The sequence below is a fragment of the Sparassis crispa genome (genome assembly GCF_003851025.1).
Source record: "Sparassis crispa DNA, contig_000011F, whole genome shotgun sequence".
Classification (NCBI taxonomy): domain Eukaryota; kingdom Fungi; phylum Basidiomycota; class Agaricomycetes; order Polyporales; family Sparassidaceae; genus Sparassis; species Sparassis crispa.
In genome coordinates this window covers 387,317-399,931 of record NW_020939757.1, presented here as the reverse complement: position 1 = coordinate 399,931, position 12,615 = coordinate 387,317, and the positions used below count along the sequence as shown (strand labels likewise).

The following is a 12,615-nucleotide window of genomic DNA, read 5'->3' as shown; positions in this document are numbered from 1 at the left end:
GAAGGTCGAGGTAGGACGTTTGGCTCAACTCATGGTAGCTACTGTGCACAATGGAATCATCATGCTATATAGCTGACGGGTTGAATGTGCTGTCTTCCCGAACCCTTCTGTCACAGCAACAAAGAGCCGCCTCGGAGGAAGACAGGCTACTGCAACAGCAGCCAAGCACAGGTTCTGCGCCAGATGGGCAGGGTCATGTCGTAAGTTAGCTACGTGGGCACTGCGTGATACCGAACCTAATAATGACAGACGTACCTACAGGGGTCCTAATCAGCGCCCTTGTCGTGTCTGAATCTTGCATCCCATTCTGCAGCGCCCCGTCAGCCTGCGGCTCATCACGGTAGCCTGTATCACTGTGATCTGTGTGAAGTTATGGGCGGTACCGCTAGTACTTACACGTGAGTATGGACATGGTAGGAACGTGTCTATCCACCGGGCGTTCAACCTTCAAGCATGCATAGGTCAACGCAGGTCAACGCCCAGGCCTCAGGCGGCAACGGCTAGGATTCGCAATAGCAATATTCTCACCATTCTTGCCACATGAAGATCCAACCTTGCCGCTTCGTGATTGCCGCTGGGAAATGGCGTTGGACGCTGCGCCGAGGACATCCAGGCCGGCCAAATGCAAACCTAAGCAAGACTCCAGGGAACGTGACTCGGACGGGCCTGCGACGCCAAGGTGCCTTTGACATGCAGTGTTCGCACCGCAGTCGCAACATATCTGTTCTTCGAACTAATGTGCTCTTGCAGTGTCTAGCATCCGCCTGTAATGAATGTAGGCGTGGTGTATCAGCTTTCGTGGGTACAAACCGGTGAGAGTGAAAGATGACGAACGTAAGTTGGGTCATAAGTACATATGTCGTCTAAGAAGACTTCGGCATCCTGACTGGATAAGACACGGCACGACTTGGAAACCACCAGCAGCGACGACTATCTGCACGAACGTGCGGATTGCGGAACCCGAATGATCTTGCGCTACGCCTTACACAGCATCGTAGATGAATTGTCCGTTATCTGTAGGCTTTGCCAGCGGGAAAGCATCCGGACGTCCACCCGTAGGTGTTGTCCGTTTGCTGTGAAACAGACAGATTAGTACGTTGGTATGTAAATATCCAGGGCTGAACAGCCAATGGAAGAAGCAGTGCGAGTCTAGCTTTGATCCGTCAATTAACTTTTCTTGACAAGCGTCTCCAAGTTTGTGAACAGAGAAAACAGAGGGGCCCGAGACCAAAAATTCTTGAAATTTACCAGGCTGTCGGGGTGTGTGACCCATCAGTCCACCCTGTGCATGCCTGATACTTCAACAAGCCACCCAATGATTCCCAGTAAGGACACCTAAGATGTTCGCGGATCAATAGTCAGAGCTTTGAGAGTCATCAGGACGAGTGAGAGCCAATCCAAAAAAGTCGATTTCAAGTAGCGTACAGAACACGTTGCACAGCTGGTCACGAAGAGCACTCGGATACTTGTGGTGGCGTATGTACCAATTTGAATCTACGACGCCTGTCAGTGAACTTTAGTTCAAGCAACTGAAAGTCTGAATATGGAACCAAGGAATGGGAATACATACAAGGAATAGGCCTAAGTTTCTAATGAGAAGTGATTCTTGAATGGCAGTGTATGTGATGTCGATGGAGTTTCGTACATGGTCCCTCATACCATAGTGAGTGATCTATCTGAAATTTGCCCAGACCGTACGTATCAGACAAGAACGTAGCGCAGAACACTACAAGGTCACGGGCCACCTTAAGTACACACAAAGAGATGCAGCGTTCGCGGCCGCGGATCGCCTCTCACAGGAAGCATTACCACTTTTATCCATTGGAAATAATCTGGCAAAAAGCATGGAAATCAATAATATATTTTCAGAGGAAAAACCTCGAGAAAAAAGTGAGAAAAGAACAAAACATTCTCACGGTTTTTCCCATGGAAATAAGTTGCCTACCATATCAGGCAACTGGACATGCCAGGACATGCCAAATCCCGGACAAAATTACCATATTTGGCGACCAACTTATTTCCAGTGGAAAAACTGCGGAAATGCTTTGTTCTTTTTACACATTTTTTCCTCATGTTTTTCCCGCAGTATAACTTTATTGATTTCCACACATTTTTCCAAGTTATTTCCTCGGGAAAAAAAGGGTTATGCGTCCTGTGTCTGGGCGGTGGCGGCAAGTGACGGCGTACTTATTGGGTAGCGCCCCAAAATGGGAGCTTACCTCATCCAAACCACTAACGTTCTCTACATGGTGACGTTCACCCGTTAGCGTTAACTTCCAGCCCAAAATCTCGCTTTGAATATCCACTGACCTCATATCTTTATTAAACCACCCGAAAAACTGTGATCTATTAACTACTGAACTGCTTCGACATTGCACTCAAAACCCAAACTCAACAGTACTAGTACAATACCCCGGTTCAGCCACCTATAACGTTGAAGAATACACCTGGACATGTTGCAGACAGGGTTGATTGCGAACGCGCACAATGACTTGGTAACCGACGCGTCCTACGACTTCTATGGTCTTCGTCTCGCGACATGCAGTCTTGATCAAAGGTACTTGCTCACCTTGGTTCACCAAAGGTGGCGTTCGACGTGACCTTGTTCTTTGTGATACCAGGATCAAGATATGGCAATTAGACGAGAGTAATGGGTCATGGAGAGTGGAGGATGATTGGAAAGTGCGTCTTGGAGAGAACTCCTGCTTGACAAGTATCTTAAGGTGTTCGATCAGGCCCACGACGCTGCAATTTCCAAAGTCAGCTGGGCGCATCCTGAGTTCGGAAGTATTATTGCCTCTGCGTCGTTTGACCGCACAGTCAAAGTATGGGAGCAAACGTCTGCAGTGGACAGCGATGGCCCGCAGGTGAATGGTGGCGCTGGTCCTTCTAGTGCGTCACGATGGGTGGAACGCGCCGTTCTAGTGGACGCGAAAGGCACTGTGCGCGCAGTTGAATTCGCCCCTCATCATTTCGGATTGAAGTTGGTGAGTTCAATCCTATTCCAAGTTTCGCGCACATGTCTCGAATGCGATTCGCCTGGTTTAAACTTACGCTGCTCAGCTTTGAGACGCGTCTGTTTCAGCTTCATTCTGATGATGACCTGCGAGATATCATGGTACTCCCGTCGAAAGTTGGATCGCGTTTCGATCCCTTTGAGCATCATGAAAGCCGCCGGTGAACTCATCTTGAATAAGTTTCGACATCTTACTGCAATGATGGCAAATGGGACATGAAATTGACGATGCCAACCGTACAGGCGACAGTATCCTCTGACAACCATCTACGCGTATACGAGTGCGTAGAGCAGCGATCACTCACTCCCTGGGAGCTTGCGGAAGAGATCGACGTGCTTTCGCTCCCATCCGCGTCCCCCGCGGCCGGCGCACTTTCGGTCACGCTCGCGACACCAACGCAGACATCTGCTCCTCTGGACGGCGTTTCAGTCTCCATGGTGGCGCACGCGCTGCAGCAGCAGCAGCAGCAAAGCCAGATGCCCAGTAGACCAGGCATGGGTCATCGCGAGGTGAGCATAGGATGCCAATTGACGTCTACTGATAACTGACTGCGTTTAAGGCTGACGGTGGATGGACCATCTCATGGTGCAAAGACCGATATTGGGGGGAGATTATTGCTGCTGGCTGTGGGATCACTGGCGTTGTGAAGGTTAGCGTCCACCCTCAACTGCCTCGTGTACACGTCTGATCCTGGATGTAGATCGTACACCTTCCGCCATCTCGCCGACCAGTGACTCTCCTCACGCTCGACTCCACGCCAAGCGATGGTGCACCCAAGAGTATTCCATCGTTAGACGATACGCCTCCGCCGTATGCCATCACGTCTGTCGCGTGGGCGCCATCGTGTGGACGCTCATACCACCTGATCGCGACGGGCGGACGAGACGGGCATGTGCGGATATGGCGCGTGAAGCCGCCGACACCCAGCGACGAGCTGGAGGCCGAGGGCGAGCCGGACACTTCAGAGGGCAACTGGTCCGCCAGTATCGTCGGCGACTTCGATGACCACAAGTCAGTCATCCACTGTCTTCTTTTTCCACGGAACTCCTTGCCATACTGCCTCCATTCTTTGACTGTGCTCTTTTTTGCCTAAGATATGCGACGATTGACTTCCCGCCCATGCAGATCGGCGGTAGGCCGGGTCGAGTGGAACATTACCGGGTGCGTTTCGTTGCGATCGTCGATGTGCTCTTATCTGATCTGAGGCACCGTTTCGGTGTTCTGACTAATGCGATATATGTTGCGGTCGTCGGTGGATAATCTAGGACGATTCTCTCGTCCGCCGGCAACGATGGGCGGATTCGGCTATGGAAAGTCACCGCGGGTAATGTGTGGAGACCCGCGGGCCATGTCAGCATCGAGCAAGCCGAGGAGCAGCGGCCCGATGTCGAAATGGAGGATACTCCTTTGGCGGAGTAGACGCCTACACTGAATGAGCACCCTGTTCATCACGACACATTGCCGTCTCGCTGAGAGCTTTTCAGATTCCCACTTGTGCTATTCTGCGTTCACTGGGCTGTTGTATCCACGTCGTCTGTTCATCAAACCTCGAATCTTCAGCGTGAGTTTGCATGCAAGATGAGCACTACGGCTACACACCGCATGGTCGGTCTACGAGGTATCAGGGTACATATCTCATGTAAGATCGAAGGATGACAAACACGGTAGGTATCGTGGTGTTGTTAGTGCTGTCACTGCTGTGAACTTCTTCACCGCGATCGTCATCCTCCGCTGAATCGACACCAGGGGATCCAGACTCTACGATGGAGTCGCATCATTTCGGTGGTTGGCAAGATGCCGTCTTCCTTGCGTTCAGCCTTGGATATGAGTTGGCAGCCGCTCGAGGCATTCGCCAACTCAAAATTGGGGCGGTGTGATCTGGTGCCGATAAGGTCTAGTATCCCGAAGTCATCCAAGCACATGGTCGTGGAATTGTGGCGCCAAAGAGGTGTACTCCTCAGTCCTCCTTGCAGCTTGACACCGACACCGAGCTGAAAGAAATTATACCTGAGGTAGTTTCTCCGGTGTTTATTTGATCGTCTGATAAAGTGAGATGAAGTGAGTATGAAGGGTGGTGAAATTTTTGCAGAACCATTATGCTTACCCGGTCAACTTGCGGCGCATGTCTGGACAGTCGTAGCGTCTTTGACAGAGCTCAATTCCCAACTTCGACGTTGATACTATGCCGTGCGTAGTGTACTTCGTCCTGGGTGAGGGTCAGGAGAGGGTCAGGAGAGCGTAAAGAAGTGAACTCACCAAAGCAGGCTCACCGGAGCTGTCTGCAGCTTGCCAAAACGATTTCGGAAATCGGGTCAGGGCTGGGGAGGTCTCCCGGTCCCGTGAATTTGGCGGGTAACTTCAGGTACGTTCGCTCGATGTCTTCGCTGAGGTCCTCGGTTCAAGTTGTACCCACGATCACCTAATGTGGTGCAGATGGCCAGGTCCCAATATTGTTACTTCTCGGCTGTCTCTCTGAGCATGGCCTACAGTGACCCGAATTTCCTTGCAACCACCTGCGAGTCCGATCTCCAATGTAAGATACTATATCATCACTTGACGGCCGTTTTCAGTGTGAATATGCACCAGAGATAAAGTCCCCGGGCTAATCTTTATCCAGGCACTGATGCCATCGGAATGTATCTGCCAAATGTCATCCTGTCTCGAGCTGTCTCGAGGAGGTTGGCGTATCGGCTATCGTAGATCTCAATCTTCTGGAACAAATAGCTCCGCTTCGGTCATGGGTAATTGCTCAACGGGATACCAATGAGTGGTTTGCAGCCTCCTCCCCGCCGGTATACAGGACTACATATATGTATTGTTAGTCGTGATCTCGAGTGTGCTCGCCGTCCGGGACGCCTCCCCCCCTGCAGCGGCTTGCTCCCGCTATGTCGTTCATTACTGATATTCGAGGTGAGTGCTAGTATCTCCCAGACTTGGGTTATTGTGCATGTAGTGACGTTGTCGGTTTCTTCGTAGTCGTCGCCACCGTGTTTCCTGGGATCGCTTTTATATTGACTTTGCTTCGACTATATTACCGATGGTCAAGAAAACATCTAGGCTATGATGACGCTTGGGCGGCCTTCGCTCTCTGCTCAGTGTTTTTCATGACTGGAGGAGCGTGGCTACACTCGGGGCGGACGCAATCGAGATACCACAAGATCATCGGTTATTATTTTGTCAATGTATCATTTACCTGTGTATTGTGGTGAGTCTTTCACGTTCCGAGTCACCAATATCCGAACTGGACTGCTTGCTCATGCGTGGATAGGTCGGCACGCATGAGCATTCTGGCTTCAATCTTGAGGATCATTCCCCATATGCTAGTTTTGCGTCGTTATGCCTATGCAGGCTCGTTCTTATTCTTAGCGATGTGGGCCGCCAACATTATACAAAAGGTGTACATCTGCGAACATCACACCGCGTGGAAGAGGCTACCTGGAGTGCAATGTGTCTTGGGAAATTCTGTAGGCGCTGTGGAATTAGCGAGTAGGTCGCCTGGTCTCTTGCGAAGTCTCCATTGTGTAACTAGTCCCTCACTATGATTTACAGCGGATATAACTGCGGACATTATATTGGTCGCGCTCCCGCTACACTTGTTGTGGGGCATTGGAATAACATCACCACGACGCAAACTGCTCATTACGATCTTTTCCGCCAGTATGATTACCACCATCGTCAGCATCGTCCACGCAGGCTACGTCTTCAGCCCCATCCGTAACGGCGAGGCCATCGCAGCTCACCTTGAGGTATGTCACAAGCGGGAACATGCCTCTCATCTATCACTAACGTGGTCTTCGCACTCGCAGGCGTCCGTCTCGCTCATCGTCTGCAACCTCGCGGTGCTCGTGACCTGGCTCGTGCGTGCACTCCGGCCGAACGAGGACCTCGACGAGGTGCGGGGGATCTCGGACGACTCGCGACGCCTCTCGGGGCTGCGGCGAAGTCAGCTTTCAACGCTGCGCTTCGTGCGCGACCCGCCCATCGTGCTCGTGACGATGGAGCAGCACTCCGACCCCACAAGGACTGGCGAGTCCACCGTCAAGTCGAGTGTGTCGTCCGGAATGTTTCCCGTGCAGGATAAAAGCGGAGTCTTCGATGGGAAGGTCTTTGAAGAGACGGACAAGGAGAAGATCGGCGAGCAGGCGTTGCCCTGATCTCTCGGTCCGGATGAGGTGGACGAGAATCTCTGGAACGCCATATGCACCCTGTTCTCCTATCATACCGCCTTCCCACTTATTGAGGCCAATGCCCGGAGTGTATTATTACCGCTGCTGTCCATGGCGTACATAAATTTCGGTGACCGACGGACGCACCGTAGATGTTGTGTTAATATCATGTCGTAGTAGTTGAAGTAACCTGTCATTATAGTATCTGCAATAGAGGAAGCTTGTAGTTGTATGATTGGTATGTTATCAATGACTACCAGTGCTGACTTGGCTGGAAAGATCAGGGAGCGCTGACTGAGCGGGACTTGTCGCCGAGCAACGACCAGGTCCCACCTGCCTCTATGCTCCTGAACCTAACCACTTTCGATGCTTCGGCGCGATATATGATATCCGTACGGCATACTGCATGTCAAACAGCACGGTCCAATCCATACAAGTAAGTTGTCACTATGTTACACAGGCCAGGCAGCCATACCCCAGTCCACTACTACGGCTTCACCGCGATCTTCAGCGCACCACGGCTATTCATCTTATCCAGGGCTTTCTGGTAGTCTCCGATGGTGAACACATCCGTCACCTGCGGGATGGTATTAGTATGCAGCGGTTCACGGAAGCCCGAACAGTACGCACCATGCCCCTCACCCTGATCTTGCCGCTATCGAGGTAGTGCACTGCGCGGGGGAAGCAGTACGTTTGGGCGAACGAGCCAATAATCTGACGAGCAACGGCTGTCGTAAGCTGCGAGCAGATACAGGTAACTGGGGGAAAGAAAATCTATAAGACCCACGCACCCTAATTTCATCGCCGAAGATCTTAGAAGGTGCCCAGTGCACACGCGCGGCGTTGTCGTAGACGCCGTAGATCATGAGAGTACCGCCCCTTCGTACGTAGTTGATAGCTTCGTTCGCAATCTTTTCCGAGCCGGTAGCCTCGATCTGGAGCGTGTGAGGACTTTGTCAGGACAGAGCCTCATTCGTAGCTGTAACTAGACCCACGACTACATCAAACCCATACGGGTTCTCCTTCTTGAGCTTCTCCCACTGCGTCTCGGGATTCTCCCTGTCCAACTCGATATACTCATCGCCGGCGTCGAGCTGCCGTGCAATCTGCGTCTTGATCCCTTTGTTGGCCGCGATGACAACACGCATGGCGCCGTTGAGCTTGAGCAGCTGCGCGAGGATGAGTCCCGTGGGGCCCGCCCCGATCACGAGCGCGTCGACGCCCACCGGGCATGCGAGCTTGTCCATGCCGTGGATCGCGCACGCCGCTGGCTCGCACAGCGTCGCTTCCTCGTCCGTCAGATTGTGGATTTTATATACCTTCTCTGCCCCGCTGTGTCGCTGTGTCAGCCTGGCGCCATAAGAATAGTGAGATGATACTGACAAAATAATATATTCGCTGAACCCCCCGTCCAAGCTCACTCCCCGGCCTAGGAAGTTCTCGCAGAGCAGTGCTTGGCCCCGGCGGCAGTAGAAACAAGACCCACAATGTGTTGACATGAGAGTACGCTTACAGTAACGTACGGGTGGGGACTTGCCGTAACGCCGGGGTCAGCGACGCAGCGATCGCCTTTGGTGAAACCCTTGACATTCCCTCCAAAGTCTACGATGATGCCGACGACTTCATGCCCGGGGATCAGCTTGCGATCGTACAACTCTCATTCAGCTACTCTGAAGGCCTGGCGACTGAGGTGAATGCCTACCGGAAACTTGGTGATGAATTCTCCTTCATGCACATGTCCGTCGGTGCCGCAGACTCCTGTCCGTCTGCGTCTCAGTACCTAGGAAGTCTGAAGACATGTGACATACCGCAGCAAATAACTGTGCGTGATGTCAGCCAGAAATCCTCAGCTGGAAACGGTACAACTTGGGTGAAGCTTACCTTTGAAGAGCACTTCATCGTTCCCGACTTGGGGAATCGGAACTTGTCGCACTTCGAAGTCGCGGGGCTGCAGGCGGACCTCAGGATAACGATCGGGCTTCAATCATCATGTCTCGCACCTTGTGGTAGTACAACGCATTCATCGTAGGAGCCATGTCGTTTAGGAATGAGTATAGCTTGTGCACAGGAGGGTAGACCCGTATGCAGACTCAGATGTGGCGGTAGTCACAATCGATGTCTCGACTTTAGTCCAATTTATCCGCACGTCAGAAGAAAGTTGAAATCATCGACGATGATCCGCGAAAATACCTTGTCATTAGGTTTTTACTCAGGCTCGAACGACATAAGGACGTCGGACCGAACTAGACACGGTGACAACAAGGTGAGAAATTACGGTTCACATACAGCCGTGTTTTGAACAGTGGGAAGAGAAGATTGTGTCTAGTCCGCGTGGACGGAGAAATAACGAGACTGGAGAAAGCATTTGTCTGTCCTGTAACAAACAACGCGATGGTGGCGGCCGCGGGCTGGGCGCGCGCCGAGCGGCGCGCGTACACGTATCTTCCAAATCGGAGAGGACTTTTGACTCGAATTTGTCTCTGCGAGGCAGCGGCCACCTTCCTCATACGTCTCCTTATACGGCCCTCGACCGTTTGCGAGAGATAACTGGCACAAGGACGTGTAGGTTTTTCCAGGTATGGTGCACATAGCGGCTGGAGTTATGCGGTTTCATTAAATCTTACTCCAGGAGATTTGACGGGTTTCTCAAGGATCTACTGTAAGTTCAAAAGTCGTGTTTTTGAGCTTGAATTTACAATGGGCTGTACAGGCATCAGCGGCGACTTTGACGCGTCGTTTCACTATGACGAAGTACATTCTGGTTTCGGGGGGAGTTGTTAGTGGAATCGGGAAGGGTGTAATCGGTGCGCACCAGCGTGCTGCATATTGCGTCGACACCTCGTGTTCAATCATTATTGTAGCCTCTTCCACAGGCTTGCTGTTGAAAACGACAGGCCTGAAGGTCACTGCTATCAAAATAGACCCTTACATGAACATAGATGCAGGTACCATGCGACCACAAGAGCACGGTAAGATTCACATGTGACAGACGTGCAAAATGGGTGTTCTGAGTGCCATTGCAGGCGAGGTATATGTGCTCAATGACGGCGGTGAAGTTGACCTCGATTTGGGAAACTATGAACGATATCTGGATGTTACTCTGTCTCGGGATAACAATATTACGACCGGAAAAATTTACAGGGAAGTTATCGACAAGGAGGTTTGTCCTTAGACGTCTTCCATGTACGTTCTCCTGTTTAACTCATAGCAGCGCAGAGGAGACTATTTGGGGAAGACCGTTCAGGTGAGCTCAAAGCATCATTGCCCCTTTTTAGGTCTGTAATGAACCTTGACTGAGGTTTGTTCGCGCAGATTGTTCCCCATATCACAAACGCCATTCAAGACTGGATAGAACGTGTATCCAAAATCCCAGTTGATGACACTGGTGAAGAGCCAGACCTCTGCATCATCGAGGTATGCACAAGTATTTCGCCAGCTACCCGCTCTCATCCGTCATAGCTTGGTGGAACGGTTGGCGACATCGAGTCTGCGCCCTTCATTGAAGCAATGCGACAATTCCAGTTCCGCGTTGGCTGTGAGAATTTTGCCCTTATTCACGTCTCCCTCGTTCCCGATATGCACGGCGAGCAGAAGACAAAGCCGACACAGACAACCGTGCACGCGTTGCGTGGTCTAGGTCTCCTCCCCGATCTGGTTCGTCCTTCTCCATCGTAGTCAGAAATCTGATCGTTTATTGTATAATTTTAGATTGCATGCCGGCTGATCGTCCAAAAACCCCTCGAGCCGGCGACTAAGGCCAAGATTTCAATGTTCTGTCATGTCTCCCCGGACCAGGTCATCGGCGTACACGATGTCACATCGGTGTATCACGTCCCGCTGCTTCTGCAGTCGCAGGGCATTGTCGAGTTCCTGCAGAAACGTCTGAACCTCGGGAGCATCAAGCTTACGCAGGCGATGAAGGACCACGGCTCCAGTCTCGAGTCCCGGTGGCGCGAGTTGACCAAACGGTGACCTTTTCGACGCCGCACGTGAGGTGTACGACTGATTATTTTATTGTTGTTGACATGGCTCAGGCAAGAACGCTACCTGGATGAGGTGACAATCGTCCTAGTCGGCAAGTACACCGACCTACAGGACTCGTATATGTCCGTCTCAAAATCTCTCGAGCACTCTGCATTCCGCTGCAATCGGAAGCTGACCCTGAAGGTCCGCCGCCCTGCCCCTCACTCGTATAATCTGCACTTACATTCCACTGTGACCGGCAGTGGGTCGACTCGTCCGACCTAGAGCCAGAAATGCAAAACTCAAATCCCGCGCGATACCATGACGCGTGGCGGGCGCTCGTGTCCGCAGGGTGAGCCGCACTCTCCATCTCTGCGCGTTTGGCGTTTTGGGATACTCACGTTGCATTGCAGCGGGATATTGGTACCGGGTGGGTTCGGCGTTCGCGGGACAGAGGGCATGCTAATGGCGATTAAGTGGGCTCGAGAGCAGAAGATCCCCTTCCTGGGCATCTGCTTCGGCTTCCAGCTCGCCGTGATTGAGTTCGCGCGCAATGTCTGCGGTCTGCCAAGTGAGCCTTTTTTGCACTGCTTATTGTCCAATTGCTAACCACTAACCACTACCCCGCGTGCACCTCCGGCAGCCGCAACGTCTATGGAGTTCGACAAGGATACACCGCATCCACTTATCATCTTCATGCCCGAGATCTCGAAGACGCACTTGGGCGGGACGATGCGTCTCGGGCTGCGGCCGACCGTTTTCGACCAGGAGTCGGAGAAGTGGTCAAAGGTGCGCAAGCTGTACGGCGGCGCGGGCAAGATCTGGGAGCGCCACCGTCATCGCTATGAGGTGAACCCCGCGTACATCGAGAAGCTCACGGAGAGCGGACTCGCGTTCGTCGGCAAGGACGAGAAGGGTGAGCGGATGCAGGTGCTCGAGCTGCCCGGTACGTGAATTTGCTTTCGAGGTGTTTCTGGCATACTGATTTGTCGGGGTGCAATTTGTTGATACATGTAGACCATCCATACTTTGTCGCTTTCCAGGCTCACCCCGAGTTCTGTACACGTCCGCTGAACCCGTCGCCGCCCTTCCTCGGTTTCGTAGCCGCTGCGGCGGGTGTGACCGTCCTGCAGGAGCAGATGGAGTCGCAACTGAGGACGTATCATCCTCCCCATCCCGAGAGCGCGATGATCAGCGAGGCGGAGCTTAGGGAGGCAGAGAATGTCTGGCGGAGTACAGAAGTGTTGACCAATGGCGATTGACCCGCTGTGGCTTTTTTTCCTGTCCGTGTCTGCCGTCGACGAGTCTGCTAAACGAGCCTTACGCCACGAAGTAAAAAACTTGTATTACAATCTGGTTATAAACAACTTGTCTACCCGGGTTGTCTCGAGTCTACCGCAAGGGAAAGAGGTATCGTATAAAGCCAATCGGCATATGGTCCCGACGATCTAGCAAGCACGACAGCAAAT

At 52.2% G+C, this 12,615-nt stretch overlaps 5 protein-coding genes across 5 annotated transcripts; 3 read left to right on the top strand and 2 right to left on the bottom strand.

Annotated features, from left to right (window-relative positions):
* Positions 1 to 64: 64 nt before the first annotated feature.
* SCP_1101280 (hypothetical protein) lies at positions 65 to 412 on the bottom strand (the record flags this gene model as incomplete). Its single annotated transcript, XM_027762564.1, has 3 exons — positions 65 to 174; positions 256 to 345; positions 397 to 412. The coding sequence occupies 3 exons, from the start codon at positions 410 to 412 to the stop codon at positions 65 to 67; spliced, it is 216 nt and encodes a 71-aa protein (XP_027618365.1).
* Positions 413 to 2,453: 2,041 nt separating this feature from the next.
* On the top strand, positions 2,454 to 4,436 carry SCP_1101270 (Nucleoporin seh1; the record flags this gene model as incomplete). Its single annotated transcript, XM_027762563.1, has 8 exons — positions 2,454 to 2,557; positions 2,622 to 2,682; positions 2,736 to 2,987; positions 3,260 to 3,526; positions 3,577 to 3,666; positions 3,718 to 4,028; positions 4,143 to 4,178; positions 4,283 to 4,436. 8 exons carry the CDS (start codon positions 2,454 to 2,456, stop codon positions 4,434 to 4,436), a joined length of 1,275 nt encoding a protein of 424 aa, XP_027618364.1.
* A 1,466-nt stretch (positions 4,437 to 5,902) lies between these two features.
* On the top strand, positions 5,903 to 7,171 carry SCP_1101260 (hypothetical protein; the record flags this gene model as incomplete). Its single annotated transcript, XM_027762562.1, has 5 exons — positions 5,903 to 5,927; positions 5,994 to 6,222; positions 6,286 to 6,503; positions 6,567 to 6,763; positions 6,824 to 7,171. 5 exons carry the CDS (start codon positions 5,903 to 5,905, stop codon positions 7,169 to 7,171), a joined length of 1,017 nt encoding a protein of 338 aa, XP_027618363.1.
* Positions 7,172 to 7,670: 499 nt separating this feature from the next.
* On the bottom strand, positions 7,671 to 9,219 carry SCP_1101250 (D-arabinitol dehydrogenase 1; the record flags this gene model as incomplete). The annotated part of the gene is made up of 10 exons (XM_027762561.1): positions 7,671 to 7,760; positions 7,814 to 7,897; positions 7,975 to 8,118; positions 8,179 to 8,515; positions 8,567 to 8,622; positions 8,697 to 8,822; positions 8,886 to 8,941; positions 8,992 to 9,003; positions 9,065 to 9,131; positions 9,184 to 9,219. The coding sequence occupies 10 exons, from the start codon at positions 9,217 to 9,219 to the stop codon at positions 7,671 to 7,673; spliced, it is 1,008 nt and encodes a 335-aa protein (XP_027618362.1).
* Positions 9,220 to 9,926: 707 nt separating this feature from the next.
* On the top strand, positions 9,927 to 12,408 carry SCP_1101240 (CTP synthase; the record flags this gene model as incomplete). The annotated part of the gene is made up of 12 exons (XM_027762560.1): positions 9,927 to 9,987; positions 10,045 to 10,152; positions 10,207 to 10,343; positions 10,395 to 10,427; positions 10,496 to 10,597; positions 10,643 to 10,837; positions 10,892 to 11,151; positions 11,218 to 11,350; positions 11,410 to 11,498; positions 11,560 to 11,717; positions 11,790 to 12,092; positions 12,164 to 12,408. 12 exons carry the CDS (start codon positions 9,927 to 9,929, stop codon positions 12,406 to 12,408), a joined length of 1,824 nt encoding a protein of 607 aa, XP_027618361.1.
* Positions 12,409 to 12,615: the final 207 nt, after the last annotated feature.